The sequence below is a fragment of the Rhinopithecus roxellana genome, chromosome 9, assembly GCF_007565055.1.
Source record: "Rhinopithecus roxellana isolate Shanxi Qingling chromosome 9, ASM756505v1, whole genome shotgun sequence".
In the NCBI taxonomy this organism is placed as follows: domain Eukaryota; kingdom Metazoa; phylum Chordata; class Mammalia; order Primates; family Cercopithecidae; genus Rhinopithecus; species Rhinopithecus roxellana.
Window position 1 is genome coordinate 73,474,692 of NC_044557.1, and position 27,718 is coordinate 73,502,409.

At 37.9% G+C, this 27,718-nt stretch overlaps 1 protein-coding gene across 1 annotated transcript in view; it reads right to left on the bottom strand.

Annotated features, from left to right (window-relative positions):
* Nucleotides 1-27,718, bottom strand: part of NUDCD1 (NudC domain containing 1) — a 91,471-nt gene that overhangs the window by 36,446 nt on the left and 27,307 nt on the right. Inside the window, exons 3-6 of the mRNA XM_010363093.2 lie at nt 19,675-19,860; nt 16,698-16,878; nt 12,746-12,928; nt 3,689-3,893 (exon numbers count right to left, since the gene is read on the bottom strand). Of these exons, the coding sequence (XP_010361395.1) occupies nt 3,689-3,893; nt 12,746-12,928; nt 16,698-16,878; nt 19,675-19,860 (755 nt within the window). The remainder of the gene's footprint in view (nt 1-3,688; nt 3,894-12,745; nt 12,929-16,697; nt 16,879-19,674; nt 19,861-27,718) is intronic.

The window sequence follows — 27,718 nt, forward strand, 5'->3', positions numbered from 1 at the left end:
AAGTACAGAAAATCGTGTTTTTAAACTAACGATACCACCTACACCACGTTGTAATTATCTTTTTTAAACACAAAGTAATAATCAAACACCTCAAATTTAATGGAAAAATAATACTGATCTATGTTGATGCACTGAATGCTGAACTACTTACATGAAGTCAAGCTATTCCCCTAGACCTTTGCTGGGTTACTGTGTGATGACTAACATTTAACAATATGTTCTAGTTGGTTTGCCAATTTGTAAATGTGACTCACATACACATAAACATAATTAAATAGAGTATGTGGAGATACAAAATACTTTTAAAAGAACCTTTCAAGCAATTATTTTTGATGTATTAAAAAGTGTAACAAAATCACCAAATGTCTTCATTAATGAAATGTAAGATACTTGCTTTTACAACTCCAAACTTTCTATGAGCTAGATATATTTGTCTTAGACGCTCATGATTGAGACTTGTATCAGACTCACATGGATCATATACTACTAATTAAGAACTATACTTTGTGTAAAAACATCTAAGTTATCCTCTATGTAACATCAACTTAAAGCACAAGATTTAGGTCATATTTTAAATCAACCATTTCTCATTTCTGACCAAATCTGACGATTTAAAAAATTAACTGCCTAACTCTATTCATTAATCCATCACTGAATTTAATAATTACTAAGACTTGATTTAAATTAAAAGAAAATAATTTTATTAATCCAAATAATTAGGGAATAAATTGCCTGGAATAATAGATTTGCAAAATGGCACAGTAATGGGGGGGCAAAGGGTTCTAGTTTTATAAGACACTTTATCTTTTTTAAAAAGATAGTTTTGCTCCTTTAATTGAGGTATGATTTATAAATAAAATTTACAGATTTTAAGTGTAGAATTTACTGAGTTTGACAAATGCATACACCTTTGTAATCCAGTGAGGATACTGAATTATTTCCACCATACAGGCAGTTCCCGTGACCTTTCTCCTGTCAATCTCCCTATACCCTAGAGATAACAAGTGTTTTGATTTGTATCACCATAGATTAGTTTTGCCAGTTCTAGAACTCCATATGTGGAATCATACAGTACGATTTTTTGTCTTTGGTTTCTTTCACTCACATGTTTTTAATTCATTCATATTGCTTTTTACTTACTGCTAGCACTTTATGACAGAGTAGCATTTCATTGTATGAATATACCACATGTACTTATCCATTCACCTTTTCAGTAACACTAGAGATGTTTCCAGTTTCTGGCTTTTGAAAGTGTGCCTGCTCTGAATATATGTTTGCAAATTTGTTTTGGCTTTGTTTTGTTTTGTTTTGTTTTGTTTTGTTTTTTGAGACGGAGTCTCGCTCTGTCGCCCAGGCTGGAGTGCAGTGGCCGGATCTCAGCTCACTGCAAGCTCCGCCTCCCAGGTCCACGCCATTCTCCTGCCTCAGCCTCCCGAGTAGCTGGGACTACAGGCGCCCGCCATCTCGCCCGGCTAATTTTTTTGTATTTTTTAAGTGGAGACGGGGTTTCACTGTGTTAGCCAGGATGGTCTCGACCTCCTGACCTTGTGATCCGCCCGCCTCGGCCTCCCAAAGTGCTGGGATTACAGGCTTGAGCCATGTTTTGTTTTTTAATATATATTTTCAGCTGGGCATGGTGGCTCACACCTGCAATCCTAGCACTTTGGGAGGTCGAGGCAGGCAGATCCCTTGAGGTCAGGAGTTCGAGACCAGTCTGAGCAACATGGCAAAACCCCATCTCTACAAAACTCAAAAAAATTAGCTGAGTGACTGTGCCACTACACTCCAACCTGGGCAACAGAGTGACACCCTGTCTCAGAAAAAACAAAAAATTATATACATTCATTTATTTTGGTTAAACATCAAGGAGTAGAATTGTTAGATTAAAAATCAGTATATGTTTAACTTGATAAGAAACTACTAAACAGTCTGCCAAAGTGATTGTATTATTATTTTACACTTGCACCAGATACGAATGAGTTGCTGGTGCCCCACATCCTTGCCAACGTTTGATACTGTCACTCTTCAAAGTTTTAGTTATGTATTGGTGTCTCACTCTAGTTTTAATTTTCCTAATGTCTAATGATAATTGCCTTTTGATGGGCTTACTAGCTGTTCAAGCTGTTCACATATCTTCTATTGTGACAGGTCTATTCAAATAATTTGACCATTTAAAAAAATTGGCTTCTTTTTATTATGAATTTGTAAGGCTTCCTTATACACTAAGAATGAAAACCCTTCGTTTAAGATGAGTACTGTGAATATTTTTTCCCAGTCCATGGCTTACCTTTTAGTTTTCTTAATGGTATCTTTAGAAGAACAAAAATTTTTAATTTTGCTATGCAGAAAATGCCTGTTTTGATGAAGTTTAACTTATGTATTTCTTTTTTTTTGAGATGGAGTTTCTCTCTTATTGCCCAGGATGGAGAGCAATGGCCCGGTCTCGGCAACCTCCGCCTCCCAAGTTCAAGCAATTCTCCTGTCTCAGCCTCTGAAGTAGTTGGGATTACAGGCACCCGCCACCATGCCCAGCTAACTTTTGTGTTTTTAGTAGAGACGGGGTTTCACCATGTTGGTCAGGCTGGTCTCGAATTCCTGACCTCAGGCAATCCACCTGTCTCAGCCTCCTAAAGTGCTGGGATTATAGGAATGAGCCACTGTGCCTGACCATTACGTATTTCTTTTATGGCTTTGTGTACTGAACACACAATTCACAAAAGAAATGTAAATGGATAATTTACATAAGAAAAAATTACAACTTACAAAGAAATATTAATTATTCTGCTTTTAGAAATTTATCCTTCATATATACTTCCACACATGTGAAATAATATGTATATACACAGACATTATTGAAAACAACCTAAATTAACACAATAGAGGATTCATTGTCTAAAATGATGGTGCAGTTGACAGAATAAAATACCATATCATAAAAGAGAATTTAATAATTTTTATATATTCATTATGGAAAGATCCCTAAGATTTATCATTGCAAATGAACAAAACCAAGATGTTTAATTGTGTAAAATATGTGTTAAAAACTTTTTTGCTGTTGTTAGAGACAGGATTTTCTCTTTTTGCCTACGCTAGTCACAAACATCCTGGCCTCAAGCAATCCTCCTACCTCAGCATCCCAAATGTTGGGATTACAGGCATGAGCCACTGCAGCTAGCCGCCAAAAGTAGTTTTCCTTAAAGAAAAGAAAAATGTATGTGTGGTGCTTGAATGTATGCAAAAATGTAACAACACTGATTGTGAGTGGGAGGATGGGTGACCCACAGGCTTGTGTTGGAGGCAGACTTCTCACTCTATATCCTTTTGTATATTTTAAATTTTAAAGAATGGAAATATATTATCAAGCCAGCAAATTAAAGTTAAAAAAATTATTTCTATTAAAAAGTTTGAAAAAGTGCAATTTAAAATAAATAGCCATTTTCACCTATGATTATTATTGTATCCAGAGCTGGTAAAACAAAGCACTACCATATTCTCCAAGTGATAATTATGCTGTTATCTTTAATTTCAACTAGAAACATGCTCTTTGACACAGTAATTATATTTTTAATATATCTTAAGAAAAGTAACCAGTAATACAGACAGAACTATTGTACTAATCTCTGATGTATCCAACTGTGGAAAGAGTAAAAAGAAAAAAGATAATAGAATATTAAAATTATAAAAATACCTATTACTCTCTTTAATTATCCATGTACTGCTTTCATGATCAATGGATGAATAGAGTTTTCCTTCTAAAAACTGGTGATCCTTCAGTACAATGTTGATGTGATCAGGCAAAAACTGTACTTGAATGTCCTCCTTAGTACTGTCTTCTGGAAGCCTTATCGTTACTGTCAAATCATCTTCAGTCTGTTGCCAGTAATACAGAGGTTCTATTGGGAAAAGAAAAACGCATCATGTAATAAGAAATTAGAGAAAACATACACACACACAAAACCCATCTAAAAGAATTTTAGTATATTTACTAGTCATTATCTCACAAAATGTAATTATAAACAAATATGCACAGATCTCTTTGAGGAATTTTCACTCACAGATTTGCAGTAATTAACATGAAAATTTCCCCTTCCAGACTTACCTAATGCTTGAGGAGATAAAGCACTCATAAAATACTGATAGCAATCCTTTATCCTCATTTCTTCCCTCTCTCCCTCCCTTCATCCCTCTTTCACTCCTTCCCTTAAACACACACACACACATACACACACACAGAGTGATTCCTTAGTTCAAAAGAACACAAAATATGTTACCCAGAAAAGCTAGCAAAGCAGTTACATAATAATATCTCAATGGATAGCTTCTGCCAGATCATGGGAATGGAAGGATGTGCAAAATCCCATGCACTTTTAGTATAAATTAAAGGCCATACTACCCCAACCTTTCCTGTGCATACATCACAGTGCAGCAGGGCCCTCTCCACTCCACATCTAAGTAGACCTCCAGACATTCAAAGCACCTCCTTGCCCCGATGGGCAGCCTGAACTGCCCCACATTTCCTATGCATAGATCTGGTGTAGGGGGGCCCTCTCTGCTTCACACTCAGGCAGACTTTCAGGCATTCAAAGCACCTGTTTGCCTGTTGCAACAGCCTGAGTTAACCTACATTTCCTGTGCAAATATTTTCATACAGAGGGGCCCTCTCTGCTCCCTGCCCAGGCAGAGCTCCAGGCACCTGTAGCTCTCCTAGATTAGGAGTTCATGCCATCTCCCAAACTCTGTCCAGAGAACGTGGGGCTGGGGGTGTTTCTCAGCTCCACACTTAGGCACGCCTGTAGGCATTTAATGGCTGCCAGGTAGATTCTCCCTCAGCGCTGGTGCCCACACCTGCCACAGGGGGATCTGTAGGCAGATCTGCCCAGTCTCATCCCGCCCATCTTGGCACCCAATCCCCAGGGCTGAGCAGGCAGCTCAGACAACTGTGCAATCCAAGAATCAGCCCATTGCCTGAGGCAATAGAGAGTTCTCCCAGTAAACAAGGATTAAGTATATACCAGCTGCACTGGCTGCAATTGGCTGTTACTAATAAGCACCATCTACCGGTTTGTAGGTTAAACTGCATAGCCCAATATACAACCTGCCAACGGAAGTGCATAGGGCTATGGAAGCAAAGCCCAAAGACCCTACTCAGCATTCTCTACAGTCACACCCCCAAGAGAAGGAAAGAGAAAGAAAAAAAAAAAAAAAAATATATATATATATATATATTATATATATATATTATAAGCAAAGAAAGAAAAAAGAATCCTACCTGCACAAAAATATTATAAAAATTAGAAGTGCCAGGATCTCTAGATAAGAAACCAGAAAACCAAATACCACATGTTCTCACTCATAAGTGGGAGCTGAACAATGAGAACACATGGACACAGGGAGGGGAACATCACACACTGGTGTTGTCGGCGTGTGGGGGGCTAGGGGAGGGATAGCATTACAAGAAATACCTAATGTAGATGACGGGTTGATGAGTGCAGCAAATTACCATGGCAGGTGTATACCTATATAACAAACCTGCTCGTTCTGCACATGTATCCCAGAACTTAAAGTATAATAAAAAAAATTCAAAAAAAGAAACCTGTTCAAGAATTGTGGCACCATAAAAAAATCTGAATGTAGTGACAGAACACAAAATACCACTAGCTCTCTAGAAATGGTCCTTAACCAAAATAGAAACTCAGAAATAAGAGACAAAGAATTCAAAGCATGGATTGCAAGGAAGCTCAACAAGATCTAAGACAAGGTTGAAAATCAATACAAAGAAACTTCTAAAGCAATCCAAGAAATGAAGGAAGAGATAAACATCTTTAAAAAAAATCAATACAAACTTCTGGAATTGAAAAACTCACTTATGGAATTTCCAAATACAATTGAAAGCTTTATCAACAGATTGGACCAAGCAGAAGAAAGAACTTCAGAACTTGAAGGCCAGTCTTTCAAACTAGCCTAGCTAGACAAAAATAAAGAAAACAAGAATTTTAAAAAATGAACAAAGTCTCTTAGAAATATGAAATTATGTAAAGTAACCAAACCTATGAACTACTGGCATTCCAGAGAATAAACACTAAACAAACTGAAAAACATATTTGAGGGGATAATTCAGAAAATTTCCCTAATCCTGCTAGAGAGGTAGACATTCAGGTATAAGAAAACAAGAGAACACCTGAGAAATACTATACAAAATGAAGATCACCAAGGCATATAGCACGAGACTGTCCAAGGTCAACACTAAAGAAAAAACCTTAAAGTCACCTACAGAAAAGAGATTACAAACAAGGGAACCCCATTAGGCTAACAGCAGACTTCTCAGCAGAAACCTCACAAGAGAGGAGAGATTGAGGGCCTATTTGCAGAATTTTAAAAGAAATTCCAACCAAGAATTTCATACTCACTAAACTAAGCTTCATGAATGAAAGAGAAACAAAATCTTTTCCAGGCAAGCAAGCACTAAGAGAATTAGTTACCACTACACCAGCCTTAACAAGAGATCTTTAAGGAAGTTGTAAACAGGGAAACAGATGAACAATATCTGCTACCACAACAACACAAGGACAGAGCCACAGTCCCTGTAAAGCAACTGCATGATAGAAACTACGAAGCAACCAGTAACAACTTCATGACAGAATCAAAACGTCACATAAGAATATTAACCTTAAATGTAAATGATCAAAACATCCTGCTTGAAAGGCACAGAGTAGAAAGTTGGATTTTAAAAAAAAAAAAAAAAAAAAAAAAGAAACAAGGCCCATCTGCATTCTACAAGAGACTTATCAGACACATAATGACACTCACAGGTTCAAAGTAAAGGGCTGGAGAAAAACCCGCTATGCAAATGGAAAACAAAAAGGGCAGGGGTCGCAATTCTTTTTTTTTTTTTTTTTTTTTGAGACGGAGTCTCGCTTTGTCACCCAGGCTGGAGTGCAGTGGCGCAATCTTGGCTCACTGCAAGCTCCGCCTCCAGGGTTCACGCCATTCCCCTGCCTCAGCCTCCTAAGTAGCTGGGACTACAGGCGCCCGCCGCCACGCCCGGCTAATTTTTTGCATTTTTAGCAGAGACGAGGTTTTACCGTGTTAGCCAGGATGGTCTGGATCTCCTGACCTCGTGATCCACCCGCCTCGGCCTCCCAAAGTGCTGGGATTACAGGTGTGAGTCACTGCGCCCGGCCACAATTCGTACATCAGATAAAACATACTTTAAACCAACAAAGGTAAAAAAAGGACAAAGGGCATTACATAATAATAAAGGGTTTAATTCAATGAGAAGACTGAACTATCCCAAATATCTGGGTGCTCAACATTGGAGCACCCAGATACATAAAACAAGTACTTCTAGACCTATGGAAAGACTTAGCCACAAGACAACAGTGGGGAACTTCAACATAACCACTCACAGCATCCCACAGATCATCAAGGTAGAAAACTAAAGAAAAATTATGGACTTAAATTTGACACTTGATCTAACAGACATCTACAGAAGACCCCACCCATCAACCACAGAATATAAATCCTACTCATCTGTACACAGAACATACTCCAAGATCCCTCACACGCTCAGCCATAAAGCAAGTCTCAATAAATTATAAAAAATGAAATCATACCAATCATACTCTAAGATCACAGTGGAATAAAAATAGAAATCAATACCAAGAAGATCTCTCTAAAATCACACAATATCATGGAAATTATCTGGGATGCAGCAAAAGCAGTGTTAAGAGGAAAGTGCTATATATCTACCTCAAAAAGTTAGAAAAATCTCACATTAATGATCTAATATCACACCAAGAAGAATAAGAAAAAAACCAAATTAACACCAAAACTAGCAAAAGAAAAGAAATAACTAAAATCAAAGCAGAACAGGATGAAATTGAGACCCAAATATCCAAACAAAGAATCCATGAAACCAAAAGTTGTTTTTTTTTTTGAAAGGATAAACAAGATCAATAGGCTATTAGCTAGATTAACAAAGAGAAGATGCAAACAAACGCAGTCAGAAATGAAAAGGTAATTACAACCAATTCCACAGAAATACAAAAAAACCCAGAGACTATCATGAACCCCTGTATTACCCAAACTAGAAAATTCAAAGAAAATGGATAAATTCCTGGAAAACAATCTCCCAAGATTGAATCAGAAAGAAACTGAAACCTTGAACAGACCAATATCAAGTTCCAAAATTCAATCAGTCATAAAAAATCTATCAACCAAAGAAAGCCCTGGGCAGATGGATTCACATCCAAATTCTACTAGACATACAAGGAAAAGCCGGTACCAATTCAACTGAAACTATTCCAAAAAAATCGAGGAGGAGGAACTCCTCCCTAACTCACTCTATGAAGGCAGCATCACCTTGATACCAAAACCAGGCAAAGACACACACACAAATAAAAATTACAGGTCAATATCCCTGATGAACATAGATGCAAAAATGTTCATCAAAATACTAGCAAGCTGAATCCAACAGCACATCAAAAACTTAATTGACTATGATCAAGTAGGCTTCCTTCCTGGGGATGCAAGGTTAGTTTAACATATGCAAATCAATAAATGTGATTCACTACATAAACAGAATTAAAAACGAAAATCATAGGAACACCTCAATAGATGAAGAACAAGTGTTCAATAAAATCCAATATCCCTTCATTTTACAAATCCTCAAGAAACTAGGCATCAAAGGAACATACTTCAAAATAACAAGAGCCATCTACGACAAACTCACAGCCAACATCATACTGAAGAGGCGAAAACGAAGCATTCCTCTTGAGAACTGAATCAAAATAAGGACACCTACTCTCAACAGCTCTTATTCAACATAGTCCTGGAAGTACTAACCAGAGCAATCAGGCAAAAGAAATAAATAAAAGGTATCCAATTAGGAAAAGTCGAACTTTGCAGATGATATAACTCTATACCTAGAAAATCCTAAAGATTCCACCAAAAGCCTCCTGGAACTGACAAATGGCTTCAGTAAAGTTTCAGAATACAACCAGTAGCATTTTTACAAACCAATAATGTTCAAGCTGAGAGCCAAATCAAGAACACAATCCCATTTACTGTAGCTGCCAATAATAATAATAATAATAATAATAATAATAATAAAATACCTAGGAATTCATCTAACAAGGAGATGAAAGATCTCTACAAGGAGAATTACAAAGCACTGCTGAAAGAAATAACCGATGACACAGATAACTGGAAAAACATTCCAAGTTAATGGGTTGGAAGAATCAATATCAGTTAAAATGTCCATACTGCTCAAAACAGTCTACAGATTAAATGCTATTCCTATCAAACTACCAATATTATTTCACAGAACTAGAAAAAACTATTCTGAAATTCACATGGATCCAAAAAAGAGCCCAAATAGCCAAAGCCATCCTAAGCAAAAAGAACAAATCCAGAGGCATCACACTAACTGACCTCAGAGTATACTACAGGGCTACAATAACCAAAAAGGGTACAAAAACAGATACACAGACCAGTGGACCAAGAAATAAAGCCACACACCTATACCCATCTGATAATCTTTGATAAAGGCAGCAAAAACAAGCAATAGGGAAAAGAGTCCCTATTCAATAAGGGTGCTGGGATAGCTGGCTAACCATATGCAGAAAAATGAAACTGGTTCCCTACTTCTCACCATATACAAAAATTAACTCAAGATGAACTGAAGATTTAAATGTAAGACCTCAGACTGTAAGAATCTTAGAAGAAAACGTAGGAAACACCATTGTGGACACTGGCCTTGAAAATGAATTATGACTAAGTACTCAAAAGTAATTTCAACAGCAAAAAAACAGACAAATGGTACCTCATTAAATGAAAGACTTCCTCCACAGCAAAAAGAGTAAACAAACTATAGAATCAGAGAAAACATTTGCAACTACGCACCCAGCAAAAGTCTAATATCAAGGCTCTATAAGGAACTTAAAAAACTTAACAAGCAAAAAACAAATATCTCCATTAAAAAATGGGCAAAAGACATGAACAGCACTTCACAAAACAAGACATACAAATGGCCAACATGCAAAAATACTCATCACTAATCATCAGCACTAATCAAAACTACAAGGATATCATCTCACACCAGTCAGAATGGTTATTAATAAAAAGTCAAAAAACAACACATGCTGATAAGGCTGTGGAGAAAAGGGAATGCTGATACACTATTGGTGGGAATGTCAATTAATTCAGACCTTGTGGAAAGTAGTTTGAAGATCTCTCAAAGAACTTAAAACAGAACTACAATTCAACCCAGTAATCTCAACACTGGGTGTATATATATATAAATAAATAATTTTTTTGCCAAAAAGATACATGGGCTAGTATGTTCATCACAGCACTATTCACTACAGTAAAGACATGGAATCAACATAGGTGGCCATCAACAGTGGACTGAACAAAACAATGTGGCACATATACACCATGGAATACTACACAGCCAAGTAAAAGAACAAAATCATGTCCTTTGCAGAAACATGAATATAGCAAGTTGCCGTAATCCTATGCAGATTAGTGCAGGAACAGAAAGCCAAATACCACATGATCTCACTTATAAGTGTGAGCTAAACACTGGCAACAACACACACTATGGACTACTAGAGGGAGTAGAAAGGGTTGAAAAAATAACTGCTGGGTACTATGCTCAGTACCTGGGCAGGATCAATTGTACCCCAAATCTCAGCACCATGCAAATACACCCAGGTAAAACAACATTCACATGTACTCCCTGAATCTAAAATAAAAGTTGAAATTTTAAAAATGTATTAATTAATTAAAGGCCATGGATGTAGACTAAAGGGAAAGTCACAATTTTTTAATCACTTCCCCATTGTATACATTGTTGAATGTATACAAACACCAAAATAATTTTCTCAATTATTGGTTTCTTTGAGTACCTTTCTATGCCTTTAGAGATTGTGTTTTAGGTCTTTAAAAACATATTATTAAAATGCCAAACAGCCAATAGATAATACTAGTCTTCCTGAAGTTAACAGAAAGGAAACCAGTATATATATTAATATTCAGAAAGCATTACACATGCCAATCAATGACCAAACTACCCATAATTTTTAGAAATTACAACACTTTTCCTTTATTACTGTGAAAATCCTATGACAAAATGAACAATGAATTTGGGGGGAAGTCAAGATATAGCATGAGATGTCATCAAGTAAAACCATACCTGTGGTAGTAATTTAAAGACATGATGTGTCGCACTTAGGCTTCAATCTCTCTTGGAACTACATGGTTCCAAGTTATCTGGGCAGAATGGCTCCAAAGATTAAGGCATTCATTCCACTCCCTCACAATTGCTTACCAAAGGAATTCTAAAGACACATGATCTAGTGAAATAAATAGCTATTCTGGCTAAGCTTTAGATGAGGTTAGCATCCTAATTAGACAGAATAGTAACATTTATTCAGGAAAGGATCTTAGAGATAATCTAACAAAAAACGAATCCCATATGAGGAAACCAAGGTGTTAAAAGTCTAAAGGCCTACTAAGTTCAAGATTTGTATTCAAAGGTGCATATATTTATAAACTCTGTGGAAAATATTTTTCAATTATATACTACATTAATATTTTCAAATATTTTTCAAATAATTCATTTTTTAAGGCATCCAAAAATAGTAAACCTAGGTTGCTGTGCTTATGGAGTAGCCATTCTTTTATTTCCTTACTTTCTTAATCAACATGCTTTCACTTAAAAATAAAAAGGTAAAACTAATTTTTTAAAATAATTAACTTGTTTAACAAAAAAGGTAGATTCAAAGAAAAATATGTATAATTATTAAATATTGTAAAAATCTCTGTTAAGTAAAATATACTATTCTCTGGCTATGAACATCAGAAATATGAACAGTAATTATTACAGAGGAATGTTCTCCTGAAAAGTTTTAAAAGAATGTCTGTTCTTTATTTATAAATATAAATTTCTTCTGAAATTTCTTGTCTTATCTTTTTTTTTTTTGAGACAGAGTCTCACTGTCGCCCAAGCTGGAGTGCAGTGGCACAATCTCGGCTCACGGCAACCTCTGCCTCCTGGGTTCAAGCGATTCTCCTGCCTCAGCCTCCCAAGTAGCTGGCACTACAGTTGCCTGGGACCATGCCAGAATTTTTTTTTTTTTTGTATTTTTAGTAGAGATGGGGTTTCATCGTATTAGCCAGAATGGTCTCGATCTCCCGACCTTGTGATCCGCCCGCCTAGGCCTCCCAAAGTGCTGGGATTACAGGCGTGAGCCACTGTGTATGGCCAGTCTTTTCATGCTAAAACATAACCTTCATTCATTCATTCAACATTGATAAAATTATGTGATTCTGCCCTCAAGGAACTTACTTTCAGTTTAGTATAAAAGGTAAGAACAGGTAGGTTAGCTTAATTTATTTTTAAAAATTAGTATCTTCGATATTACACTATTAATACCATCAATACTAATAGCAAATAGACATTATTTATTTATTTGATAACTATTTATTAAGTGTCTAATCAAGGAAGCTAACAAACGATTTAAAAAAAAAACATTTTGGTAATAACAAAATGATCAAATTAAACCAGTTCATTAACACTATTAGGGTGGTATACCTCACAAAAGACTTCTGGAAAATATACGAGAAAATAAAGAAAAAATTATGCATTTATCTTGCCCGTGTAGAACTATTAACTGGGAAAACAAAAGACAAATATATGTTTACGCAAATACAAACAAGCTCTTTTAAGAATAAAAATTACCTTTGATTTTCTCTGACATGTCTTCATCCATATTTTCTTCAAGATCTTGACCAGCCTGAACAAATGTGAAAGACTTGTAGGATACAATCATTAGACCATTTCCATCGGGCTCAATAGCAGCATAATGTGGCACTGACTTTCCACGGAGAATATCACGCTTAATAATTTCATATTTTTTCTTATCTGTAAGAAAAAGTATTTTAGAACAAAACATTACAAATAAAAACTATTATCAAAATACTCTGATACTTAAATATTGATTTTAATTATAATTAAATACTTTTAATGTACTATTAAAAGGTATACTATAAAGAGTCTTTTCATAAGGATAAACAATTTACAACCTAATTTTCTGTAAATAAGTCCCTATTTTAAAATGCTGGGTCTGGTGAAATTTCTTCATGATTGTCCTGTCCAATGTGGTAGTCACTGGCCACAAGTGGCTACTTAAAATTAAGTAAAATTTAAATTCCTCAGTCACACTAGCCACATTTTAATTGCTCAGTAGCTACATATGGCTAGTAGTTACTGCAGTGAATGGTACACATATAAGACATGTCCATCTTGGTGAAATCTCTATTAGACAGCAGTGCCCCAGAACTCCAACATGACTGGCTTACTTGGAATAACAGCTTCTGTATGACCTACCTCTCCTTGACTAAAGCCTGTCTGCCTTCTCAGCAGGTATGTGATAAGCATCTTCTGAAAAGTCACAAATTGAGGACAAGGGGAAACATGCAGTGTGGACTATTTTTCTGCCTGCTCTAACTCCTGATAAGGGGCATTTTAACAATGAAATAAATTTATAGCAGAAATAATTTTTTTTACCCACTCAAGACATTTATCTATATGCTTATAACTAAACATAAATTAGTGCTACTTTTAAGATATAAACAATTAACTGTATTCCAAAAGTTTCTGACAAATTAAATTTATTTTCCTATAAAGACAGTAATTTTTTGCTTTAAAAAGTACTCAATATTTTAGCTGACTCCATACTGTTACCTATACTGTTACTCTTCCAAGTGGGTTGTACTTGTAGGCTTCATACTGAGCAGCCAAAAATCACAACTCAATGTCATATTATTATGAGTTTTTACATAATACCATCTGTTCTAAAATATCTCATTGTTTTTACTCAAAATCCTCACCTACATTCACACATTCAATTCACACATATTTAAGGACAGGCTTGTAATTTAATGAATGAACAAAACTCCTTCACTTCCCCTATAGATACATGCAGGGCCAAAAGTCCTACTTGACTTTAAAGATCCAAACACAGACATTACATATTTCTAGGGTGGCCTTTCCCAACATGCATGGGACAGAAAGGAACAGGAAGTCTAAAAAACTGGATTCCATGGTTAAATATGTGGAGAAATGCTAGGTTAAAATTAAGTGTAGGCCGGGCGCGGTGGCTCAAGCCTGTAATCCCAGCACTTTGGGAGGCCGAGACGGGCGGATCACGAGGTCAGGAGATCGAGACCATCCTGGCTAACACGGTGAAACCCGGTCTCTACCAAAAAATACAAAAAAAAAACAAAACAAAACTAGCCGGGCGAGGTGGCGGGCGCCTGTAGTCCCAGCTATTCGGGAGGCTGAGGCAGGAGAATGGCGTAAACCCAGGAGGCGGAGCTTGCAGTGAGCTGAGATATGGCCACTGCACTCCAGCCCAGGCAACAGAGCGAGACTCCGTCTCAAAAAAAAAAAAAAAAAAAAAAAAAAAAAAAAAAAAATTAAGTGTAAATTTTTTTGTTTGTTTGAGATAGGGCCTTGCTCTGTTGCCCAAGCTAAAATGCAGTGGCACGATCACAGCTCACTGTAGCCTCAAACTCCCAGGCTCAAGCAATCCTCCCACCTCAGCATCCAGAGTAGCTGGGACTATAGGTGCACACCACCATGCCGAGCTAATGTTTTTGTAATTTTTGTACAGACAGAGCCTCACTATGTTGCCCAGACTGGCCTCAAACTCCTGGGCTCAAGTGATCCTCCTGCTTTGACGTCCCAAAGTGCTGAGATTACGGGTATGACCCACTGAATCTAGCCTAAATTTTTTTTACTCACAATTTTTAGAAACTTTAATATGCTTAATGTGTAATGGAGTTATTTTATGCCCACATTTTCAAACTTATGTGACCATAAATGTAATTTATGAAATGTTTCATTCAAAATAGTTTACAAAAACACAGTTCTGTTAATTAAAAAGAAAAAGAAAAAAATCATATTACTAATAGTCTGGGAGAGAAGGAACAAGATATAAAAGAAAGATAAAGGAACAATAAAGAGACTTAATGATTCTACTACTACAGTCTTGGGAGAAAAAAGGTTAGTCTCAATGTATCTGTCCAGTTGAGGCAAAGAAATGAAGACAAAGGGGATGGAGAAGATAGAGCTGGAGCAGAGTACTGCTATGTTCTGAGGCAATTTGATGAGTTACCACAGATTGAGAAAAAGATGTTACAGAAGCAAGTGTCTTGGAGAAAGGAGGAGGAATATGCATGACAGTGTCTCCTGTAAGATTTTGAATTATGTACCTTAAAAAAATTAAGGTTTCCATTATCTAAAGCCGGGGTTCTGCAAACTAGGACCCTTGAGTCAAAGCTAAATCTAGGTCTATTTTTGTATGGCCTGTGAGCTAAGCATGAATTTTATATTTTTAAATTGTTAAAATGGTAATATTTAAAGAATATGTAAATATATGTCAAAAAAACATAAAATTCAAATTTAAATGTCCGTAAAGTATGAATGGAACACAGCTATACTCATTCATTTATATATTGTCTATGGCCGCTTTTGCACTGTGTCAGCATACTCAGATAGCTGTGACATAGATCTTATGGTTACCAACTGGGACTTCAAAAAAGTTTTCTAATATCTAATTTAAAGTTTAAAGTTACTGTGTTCCTCCAGAGATAAAACTACAACACCAAAAAGAACTAATAAATTATATTGAATATTTCAAAGAATAAATCTAGGAGACTTATTAGTTTATTTATAAACTATTTTGAGATATCTATTAGATAGATAGATAGATAGATAGATAGACAGACAGACAGACAGTTGTTTGTTTTAGAATAAAAGGCAAAACTCTCTTAGGAAACAACTGCTAATGTCTTTATTGAATTGCAAACTAGTAGCTATGGTAAAGAAATATTTGCCTATAGTGATGAATGATAATTTATATTAACTTACTCATAAATGAGTCAGCTAATAAAAACTACTGAGAAAAAGAGCATAGAGTCATTATGGAAACAAGCACTCTCAGTACTCAACTACAATTAAAAAGAAAACACTCGATGAGTCAGTAGGAACTAAGCAAAGGCAAAGAGCTTTCTTAATACCACTAAAGAAATCCTAATTAATTCATGAGATTGTAATTTTTAATGTCAAGTTAGAAGCTTGACAGACAGCTTCAAACAGACCAAGGTTCAGGACTATTCTAAACATGGGAGCACAGTAACAGTTTTCTTAAATGTAGAAACAAATAATGAAGTTCAATTAGATTTAAAAGAAATTATACTTGTAATTTAATGAAATAAAGACATTCATTTCCAAGTAAGTATTTATATTTATTTACATTTAAATTATACTATAATTTATTAACCTACATTTAGTTTTAGGTATACATTTTTGTGTATCACATATACATATGCATATATTTTTGTATATATTAAAAATACACCTGTTAAATTATTCAAAACTTATATAACAATGTCTTATTTTATATAAAAGGCATAATTGGCTGTGGAAGCACACTGCATTTTTTTTTCTATAAAATATACCTGAGGAAAAAACCACCTATACATATTCATTCCACCAGTGGTGGCAAGTGCCAGAATTGTAACACAATGACCAAGAAAAAGCAAACAGCATTTACAGGGAGAGTTTTGCATTCCAAAATCTACTAAATAATGGCAACCAGTAGAGAGAGATTCAGATTTTGTTTTACCTTTATTTTTCTTACTGATAGTGACCCACTCCAGAGAAACATAGAAACCACTTCCTTTCATATCCAATTCCTCTTTCTCTATTCGAAGAAGTAGGGTAGCTATAGAATGTTCTTCAGCATTTAGCAATGAGATACTGTGAATTATGATAAAAGGATCCCCAAGTTCTTCATTAAACATAATCTACAAAACAAAATTAGACACACAAAAATGTGTACATAATTACACGAACACAGATAGCATAGAGGGAATACATAAGATTCTGGTGATTCAACAGTTACTTTGGATACTATTTATTACAAGAAATTTAAAAAGAGAAAGGCCTTTACATAAAGACTGCGAGTTTAGATAATGTTCCCTGAGGACAGAACTTTTAAGAAAATATTTATTTGTGTAAGAAAAAAACTGATCATTAGTCTTGGCTACCTTGCTTCCTCTCAGTTTCCACATACTGTATATGAGTGTGCCTGTTTGTTTATTCTCTAGAAGTTTACAAAGGCAAGAGTCAAAAACATTGAAGAATAAATCACCAAAACATGTTTTTTCTCAAAAAAAAAAAAGCCTATTAGCATTTAAGTTAATAAACTCTATTTAAAATATAATCCTAAAGTGTTTTTTGAAAAGCAAAAAAGCATCATATAAAAACACACAAAATCTTACCTAAGCATCATACAGAAACACACAAAATCTTATCAAATTCCTTCTTATACCACAAACAGAAGATCTCAACTACTATTATATTTTTAAGGGTAAATACAAAATAAAGAACGTTTTAAGGCTGCCTCCTAAACAAGATTTCCAAATAAAATACGGACAGTTGAGAAAAAGCCTAACTGAAAAAAAGGTTGCTTTAAAAAACAAAAACAAAAAACCCTGTACCTGGAATCCCCACATATCTACTCCTACTTGAAAACTTACAAAGAAAAGTGTGCTTTAATGTCATCAACTTCCCTATGTATTTGAACATCTGCCAAAATCATTCAAGTAGTGGGCCTTCAGAATCGGTTCTTAAGATTTCCATAAACTGAAAAAGCAAAAACTTAAAAAAAAATCCTTAAATACTCAAAACAGAGATGACAGATGAAGGTAGGTTTTTATTGGTTGATTGGATTTTGCTTTTGTTTGGGGAACAGTGGAAACAAAAGGGAAGAACAGAAAATAACAAGTTTTGGCAGGAACAAGTAGCTAGTTTATTGTTTCTTTTTTTCTTTCTAGTATGAGTGAAAGGAACTGGAATGAAACCAAAAGAGTAGATGGCATACTTGTTAGGCTGATGTTTCTAGTTTTCTGAACAAGCCCAGCATCTACATTGTGATACCGCAGATACACAGCGCTTCCATGGTATTAGAGGCAACACATTTGGAAAGCAAGCTGTCTCCTTTAATTTCTCTTTTTAAACTTCAGTAATCGCCACCACCACCCTTGGCCCCCTTACCCTTTACCATGCTCCATAATCACTTCCACTTTTAGCTTCTTCTCTTTTACACTAATTACCCTAAAGTTCTAAAACCCTCCTAAATTGTTTCTTAAAAGTGACCAATATAACACAGTATCCCTCCCACCTCCATTAATGCCCAAGTCTCCTCCCTCTCCTGCCAGTACTTAGTCAAAATTATTATCAGCTGAAAACATCTCCTAAGGGAGCTTATTTCATTAGGGCAGTATACACTAAAGAAGCCACAGGTATATTTAAGTTTTTAATTTATTTAAAAGATATTATTGAAGGCCTAATACATGCCAAGGGGATATACAAAACAAAACCAAAAGAAGTATAAGTTCATATGAAATAATGTGTGGTATTATTTTTCAGATGAAAGTGAGCCAAGTAGGTTTGTCTTGTTCAAAATCTACAGAATCCATACAGCTCAATACCATATAAATTCCCACACTCTCTCTCCTGTCCATTATTCTCAAAATACCTTCCAACTGTTTCAGGTAGCTGTGCTACATACCACATTACTTCTGTTTCTCAGAAAAATTAAAGTTGCTACTAAAGGCCAAAACAGAAATTGTCACAGTATCCAATGAATATTTGAAACTGTGAATGCAACAGGCTCTTGTAAATAGGCTACTGCTGTTCTGGTTATTTACTGTGTATTTTGAACATACTATAATTTGGTAGTATAACCTTTAGTATAACTTAGTAAGGTAGGTAAACTATTTGGTTCTAAGACCTCCCTGGTTTTTTTCAAGTAATTAAAGCCTGGTCTTTGCAGGCATCTATTGGTCAGACTGAAATTATTTTGTAAGATATAAATGTATTAAGCTGCATCTCTTTACCCAGAACTAAAGGCTACCTGCTGAGATTCAGACAGTAGCAATATTACAATACATTTATTAGCATAACTCAAAGGAGCTGAAGCAGTAAACTAAATCTTTTGATTATCTGCTTGGCATCATTTTCTTCTACTTTCAAAAACTGTAGTTCTAGAGAAATTCCTTATTTATTACTATTAAAACCCCAACCTACCCTTTAGATTTATATCTAACTTTTTAAATTAAAGTAAAAATGTTGTCTTGGAAATTGGCATGTTAACTATGTATTTATATCATGTATTTTTCTAAATAGAGAATATTCTGGTAATTTGACCACTATTTGACCAATGTAAACATCCCAGCAAATCTAACATAATGGTAGAGGAGAAAAACATCCTAACATAAGCTTTTGGTCAACTCTTCTTCAAAAAGGAAGAGGCAATGTCAACGCTTAGTGAAGTACTCTACGCATATAAAATATCTGCTGAAAAATGAATGCAATTCTTGACAACTGCACTGACTCCAGATCAAAACAGGAATGGTTAATGTAACAGTTTGTGAAAAATATACATTTTATAATTTAGTTAAAAAGAGATCCAAAACATTACATATCAAACAACAGATCACATGTAAACCATCCTTGAAAAGTGTCATTTTAAAATAAGTCGGGTGTAATTTACATATACTTTCTGGACTTTGCATAAGTCTCAAACAAACCCTCACCTCCCATTTTTCAGAAGCGCTATTTCCACGTTCACCTGTTCCAATGACATACAATCTTCCAGTTCCATCTGACAAGGTAACCCAGGTAGAAGATGTGAAATGGATAGATGCACAAAGACGATTGTCACATGCTGTCAAATCTGTAGGAAGTCGAAACACCTCTCGTGGTTTTCCTAAGGCAGTGTCCTAAAAAGAAGACCAAACATTATACATTAATCTCTTCCTCTTCACTGATCCACACACACACAAATAATACCTGCAGTGTGGTGGTTTCTCTCCTTTTTAAGAGTTGGAGTCTAATTCCTTTTCCTTTGAGTGTGAGCTGTCCTACTGATTCACTTTTAACAAAAATACATAGATGTGACAGATGGTATGTGACTTCAAGAACTAGGTCATAAAAGACTACATTTTCTACCTCCCTCTCTCTCTTGGATCGCACATTCTGAGGGAGGCTAGCTACCATGCTATGAATACGCTTAAGGTAGCCCCATGGACAGGCCCATATGGGGAGGAAATGACGGCTCTTGCCAACAATCAGCATTCCATGAGTTAATCATTTTGAAAATGTATGTTTTAGCCCTAGTCAAGGCTTCGGATGACTGCAGCCCTGGCTATCATTTTGGCTATAAACTCATGAAAAAAATCATGAGCCAGACCACCCACCTGAACTACTCCCTGATTTCTGACCATAGAAACTGATATGATAAGTGGTTATTGTTTCAAGTCACTAAGTTTTGAAGTTGTCGTATAATGACAGAAAACTAATACAATGCAGTAATCTAGTTTTCACTCTCTTTATTTTAGAGTTAAAGATCAGTATTTTTAACTTACTAGAAATACCACATCATGTTCAAAAGAGACAACAGTCTGCAGTATGAAAACACTACATTTAGCCTACTATGAATCTAGGTTTTTGTTAACAAATTTTAATTGGGTCTATGTACTTATAATGTAAAGCTATGATTGCTGCTAAGGTTTGAATGTTGTATCCTCCCCAAAAGCTGAGTTAAAACCTAATTACCAAAGTGACGTTACTAGAAGTTAGGGCCTCTAGTCATTAGGGCTCCACACTGGTAACTGGGAATAAGTAACCTTAGAGAAGGGACCGAAAGAGAGAGTTTGTCTCTTTTTCCCCCTCTGCCTTCTGTCATGTGAAGGCATATTATGCCTCCTTTCCGGAGAATGCAATGTTCAAGGCATCATCTTGGAAGCAGAGACTGAACCCTTACCAGATACCAAACCTGCCAGTACCTGGATCTTGGAATTCTCAGCTTCCAGAACTCAGAGAAATAAATTTCTATTCTTTATAAATTACCAATTCTCAGGTATTTTGTTACAGCAGCACAAATGGACTACAACAGTTACATCATTAAAATGTTTCACAAGAGAATACATTTTTAAAGGTCTATAATTCAGAAAATAAACTTCCTCTCATATACCAAACTGCACTCAAATTCAACCATTTGTTGTTGTTGCTGAACTCTACAAGTTTTTCTATAGGAGAAAAGTAATCCTTTATATCCATATTTCATTCCCTGCTCCTAGAACTTAGATCTATATATGTTATAATATTTAAATAAACTGTATACAATGTCCTTACTAGCCACAAAATTTTTGGTGACTCATTTTTTCTTTCTAAAGCACCTAATTTAGCTTTCTCCAAAACACCAGCTTTCCTTCCTTTCATATTTTACTGCTTTACATAAATTAAATTAATACACAATGGCAAGCAGAGTTCACAATAAGTTTGTAGAATGATCAAATCTGAGTATCAGTGATCTAAAACCACAAGCAAGAAACAGAATCATACCAGTATAGTACTAAGTAGCCTATTAGTAGTAAACATTAAGCTTACTGTGGTCTTCCATCAGTATGTTTTATAGAGAGAATAGAGACTATCAATTAACCCATTCAGTATGTTAAGTGGAGGTCAATTAAGATAAATTTTACTGTAGGTCACACCATTTAGAGGATGATGGGGTATTTCCAGTTAGTGAAAAAAAAAAAAAAGAAAATAGACTAGTCCACAAATGCTACTGGGACACCAGAGAACTTCTGGGAAAAATTAAACTTATTCTCTCCCTCATACCATAAATGAAAATACTCCATATTCCAGTAGATCAAGTGTCTAAATGTGGTAAAGGAAAAGGAAAATAATACTGTTTTTATAATCTCAGGATGGAAAAAGTCTTTCTACACATAAATAAAAGGCATGTAGAAGAAAGGGAGATAAATATAACTCAGGGCCAATATGTATAACATAAAAAGAGCCCTTAAAACTTAACAAGAAACATATGATTATTTAAAATGTTTAGGGGGATGGGCAGATCATGACAGACAGGAGGCAGGACTAGATTACAGCTCCAACTCTGATGGACAGAGCAGCCTGTGGAGCCTTGCATCATGATGTTTTACTCCAGAATGACTGCACGAATAAATCAGGAAAGCCGAGAAAACCCACAGACCCTCTGAAGGAAGTGGATTGCTCCTGTAGGACCCAGGAGACACCCCAAATACTGTTAGTACCCAAACTGTGGAAGTGGGAAACAGAGATCCCTCAAACACACCCCCCCACTATGGAACCTGAAGGTCTAGGTTACGGGAGAAAATTCTGACCTTACCTGGAACTGAGTCAACTGAGAGAGCCGAGCAAAATACAGGGGTAGAGAAAGCAGCAGGGAAAGCCCTGTGAGCTTGCTGGGTTCCCTAATAAACCATTTCTGCCTGTCCTCACAGGGGTCCTTCGGGAGGGCGGCCAGAGGCACCGGGGAAAGGCCAACAGGGAAAAGGAATCGCCAGCTGAATTTTGTAACATTTTGAACTGATGGAGAAGTCTCCTGGAAAAGTCTGCTTCCCAGAATTCAGGGAAGGGTGTGAATCTGGTGGGCAGACTCCACAGGCGGGTGAAGAAGGAAAGCCATATTTGCTTTAGCAGCTGGGAAACGGGTAGCCTGGAGCAAGTTCTCAGCCCTGCTTGCCCACTGCCTGGAAACAGACTTGGTGTGGTTGGCGGGGGCATGGTGGGAGTGAGACAGGCCCCTCGGATTGCATGGGAGTTTGGTGAGGCCTGTGACGGCCTGCTTTCCCCCACTTCCCTGACAATCTGCATGACTCAGCAGAGGCAGCCACAATCTTCCTAGGAGCATAACTCCATTGACCTGAAAACCTCACCCCCTTTCCCCACTGGACACGCCCAAGAAGAGCCTGAGCTCAGACACACCTAGGCCTGCCCCCACCCAATGGTCCTTCCCTACAGGGAAGTTCTACAGTCCCCATCCACTGTTTGTTCCTCCCCATACTACCACAGCTGATGCTCTCTGGAAAGTACCACCTCCTGACAGGGAGTCAACCAGCACAAAAATAGTGCATTAAATAACCAAACCTAAGAACTCTCAGAGTCCATTTCACCCTGCTGACACCTCCAGGTGCTGGTATCCATGGCTGAGAGACCCACAAATGGTACACAAAACAGGACTACGTGCAGACAACCCCAGTACCAGCCTGGAGCCTGGTAGACTTGCTGGGTGGCTAGAGCCAGAAGAGAGATAACCATCACTCCAGCTCAGCTCTCAGGAGGACACATCCATAGGAAAAGGGGGAGACTACTACATCAAGGGAACACCCCATGGGACAAAAGAATCTGACAACAGCCTTGAGCCCTTGACTCCTCTTCTGATAGAGGCTACCAAAAGGAGAAGGAACCAGAAAATCAAGTCTGGTAATATGACAAAACAAGGTTCTTTAACACCACCCGAAAATCACTAGTAGGTCACCAGCAATGAATCCAAACCCAGAAGAAATCCCTGATTTACCTGAAAAAGAAATCAGGAGGTCAGTTATTAAGCTAATCAGGGAGGCACCAGAGAAAGGCAAAGCCCAATGTAAGGAAATTAAAAAAAAAGATACAAGAAGTGAAAGGGGAAATATTGGATGAAATAGCATAAATAAAAAACAACCGAAACTTTAGGAAACAATGGACGCACTTATAGAAATCCAAAATGCTCTAGAAAGTCTCAGCTATAGAATCAAACAAGTAGAAGAAATTAATTCAGAGCTCGAAGACAAGGTCTTTGAATTAACCCAATCCAACAAGGACAAAGGAAAAATAGTAAGAAAATATGAACAAGGCCTCCAAGAAGTCTAGGATTATGTTAAATGACCAAACCTAAGAATAATTGGCATTCCTGTGAAAGAAGAGAAATCTGAAAGTCAGGTAAACATATTTGGGGGAATAATCAAGGAAAACTTCCCCGGCCTTGCTAGATACCTAGACATCCAAAAACAAGCAGCACAAAGAATATTTGGGAAATTCACCGCAAAAAGATCATTGCCTAGGCACACTGTCTTCAAGCTATCTAAAGCTAAGACGAAGTCTTGAAAGAATTTTAAGAGCTGTGAGACGAAAGAACCAAGTAACCTATAAAGAAAAACCTGTCAGATTAACAGATTTGTCAGCAGAAGCCCTACAAGCTAGAAAGCATTAGCGCACTATCTTCAGTCTTCTCAAACAAAACAATTAACAGGCAAGAATTGTGTATCCAGCGAAACAAAGCTTCATATGTGAAGGAAAGATACAGTCTTTTTCAGACAAACAAATGCTGAGAGAATTCACCACTACCAAGCCACTGTCAGGCCTCTGAGCCCAAGCTAAGCCATCATATCCCCAGTGACCTGCACGTATACTACATCCAGATGGCCTGAAGCAACTGAAGATCCACAAAAGAAGTGAAAATAGTCCTAACTGATGACCTTCCACCATTGTGATTTGTTCCTGCCCCACTCTAACTGATATTCTCCCTGGCCCTTAAGAAGGTACTTTGTAATATTCTCCCCCGCCCTTAAGAAGGTACTTTGTAATATTCTCTCCGCCCTTAAGAATGTACTTCCTATGCCTATCCCAAACTTATAAGAACTAATGATAATCCCACCGCGCTTTGCTGACTCCTTTTTCGGACTCAGCCCGCCTGCACCCAGGTGAAATAAACACCTTTGTTGCTCACACAAAGCCTGTTTGGTGGTCTCTTTACAGAGATGCGTATGACATTTGGTGCTGAAGACCCAGGACAGGAGGACTCCTTTGGGAGACCAGTCCCGTCCTTGCCCTCACTCCGTGAGGAGATCCACCTACGACCTCGGGTCCCCGGACCAATCAGCCCAAGGAATATCTCACCAATTTCAAATCAGGCAAGCGGTCTTTTCACTCTCTTCTCCAGTCTCTCTTGCTACCCGTCAATTTCCCTCTTTTGCTACCCTTCAATCTCCCTGTCCTTCCAATTCCAGCTCTTTTTCCTCTCTAGTAGAGACAAAGGAGACACATTATTTATCCATGGACCCGAAACTCTGGCACCAGTCACAGACTCAGGAAGACAGCCTTCCCTTGGCGTTTAATCACTGCGGGACGCCTGCCTGATTATTCACCCACACTCCATTGGTGTCTGATCACTGCGGGGACACCTGCCTTGGTCATTCACACACATTCCCTTGGTGGCAAGTCAATTGCAGGGATGCCTGAGTTGGCTGCTCACCCACATTGCAGGCCAGGGCTGCTCACTCCCACCTCCCTTCTCCATGTCTCTACCTTCTCTTTTCTCTGGGCTTGCCTCCTTGACTATGGGCAACCTTCCACTCCCTCCTTCCCCCTTCTTCTCCCTTAGCCTGTGTTCTCAAAAACTTAAAACCTCTTCAACTCACACCTGACCTAAAACCTAAGCGTCTTATTTTCTTCTGCAACACCGCTTGGCCCCAGTACAAACTTGACAATGATTCTAAATAGCCAGAAAACGGTACTTTTGATTCCTCCATCCTACAAGATCTAGATAATTCTTGTCATAAAATGGGCAAATGGTCTGAGGTGCCTGACGTCCAGGGATTCTTTTACACATCGGTCCCTTCCTAATCTCTGCTGCCAATGAGACTCGCCCCAAATCTTTCTTCTTTCTCTCCTGTCTGTTCCTTCAGTCTCCACTCCAAACTCTGAGTCCTGTGAATTCTTCTTTTCTACAGAGCCATCTGACCTCTCCCCTCCTTCCCAGGCTGCTCCTCGCCAGGCCAAGCCAGGTCCCAACTCTTCTTCAGTCTCTGCTCCCCTACCCTATAACCCTCCTATTACCTCCCCTCCTCACACCCAGTCTAGCTTACAGTTTCCTTCTGTGACTAGCCCTCCCCCACCTGCTCAACAATTTCCTCTTAGAGAGGTGGCTGGAGCTGAAGGCATAGCCAAGGTTAATAATGCTTCTCTTTCTTTATCAGAACTCTCCCAAATCAGTTAGCTTGTAGGCTCGTTTTCATCAAATATGAAAACCCAGTCCAGTCCATAGCCCGTCTGGCAACAACCCTTAGACGCTTTACCACCCTGTGTCCAGAGGGGCCAGAGGGCTGTCTTATTCTCAATATGCATTTTATTACCCAACCCGCTCCCTACATTAAAAAAAAGCTCCAAAAATTAGATTCTGGCCATCAACCCCACAACAGGACTTAACTGACCTCGCTTTCAATGTGTACAATAATAGAGAAGAGTTGCAATTACTTGCCTCCGCTGTGAAGAAACCTCAGCCACATCTCCAGCACACAAGAACTTCAAAACGCCTAAACCGCAGGGGCCAGGCATTCCTCCAGGATCGCCTCCCCAAGGATCTTGCTTCAAGTGCTGGAAATCTGGCCACTGGGCCAAGGAATGCCGGCAGCCTGGGATTACTCCTAAACCGTGTCCCATCTGTGTAGGACTCCACTGGAAATCGGACTGTCCAACTTGCCCAGCAGCCACTCCCAGAGCTCCCGGAACTCTGGACCAAGGCTCTCTGACCGACGGCTTCCCAGATCTTCTTGGCTTAGCGGCTGAAGACAGACACTGCCCGATCACCTTGGAAGCCTACAGGACCATCACAGATGCTTTGGGTAACTCTTACACTGGAGGGTAAGTCCGTCCCCTTCTTAATCAATACAGAGGGTACCCACTCCACATTACCTTTTTTTCAAGGGCATAAATTACGTCCATAACTGTTGTAGGTATTGATGGCCAGGCTTCTAAACCCCTTAAAACTCCCCAACTCTCATGCCAACTTGGACAACATTCTTTTATGCACTCCTTTTTAGTTATCCCCACCTGCTCAGCTCCCTTATTAGGTCGAGACATTTTAAGTAAATTATCTGTTTCCCTGACTATTCCTAGGCTACAGCCACACCTCATTGCTGTCTTTTCCCCCAGTTCAAAGCCTCCTTCACATCCTCCCCTTGTATCTCCCCACCCCAATCCACAACTATAGGACACCTCTACTCCCTCCTTGGCAACCGATCATGTACCCCTTACCATACCATTAAAACCTAATCACCCTTACCCAGCTCAATGCCAATATCCCATCCTACAGCACACTTTAAAAGGATTAAAGCCTGTTATCACTCACCTGCTACAGCATGGCCTTTTAAAGCCTATAAACTCTCCTTACAATTCCCCCACTTTACCTGTCCAAAAACCAGACAAGTCTTACAGGTTAGTTCAGGATCTGCACCTTATCAACCTAATTGTCTTGCCTATCCACCCTATGGTGCCAAACCCATATACTCTCCTATACTCAATACCTCCCTCCACAACCCATTATTCTGTTCTAGACAAACCTAGCTGACTCCATAAATCCTAAATCCTTTCCCCACTCCCCTTTCCACTCCTTAAAAAACAGCCCTAAAAGCTGCTCCGAAACTAGCTCTCCCTAACTCATCCCAACCTTTTTCATTACACACAGCTGAAGTGCAGGGCTGTGTGGTCGGAATGCTTACACGAGAGCCAGGGCTGTATCACGTAGCCTTTCTTTCCAAACAACTTGACCTTACTGTTCTGGACTAGCCCCCACATTATTCCTGATACCACACCTGACCTCCATGACTGTATCTCTCTGATCCACCAGGCATTCACTCTGTTTCCTCATATTTCCTTCTTTTCTGTTCCTCACTCTGATCACACTTGGTTTACTGATGACAGTTCCACCAGGCCTAATTGCCACTCACCAGCAAAGGCAGGCTATGCTATAGTATCTTCCACATCTATCCTTGA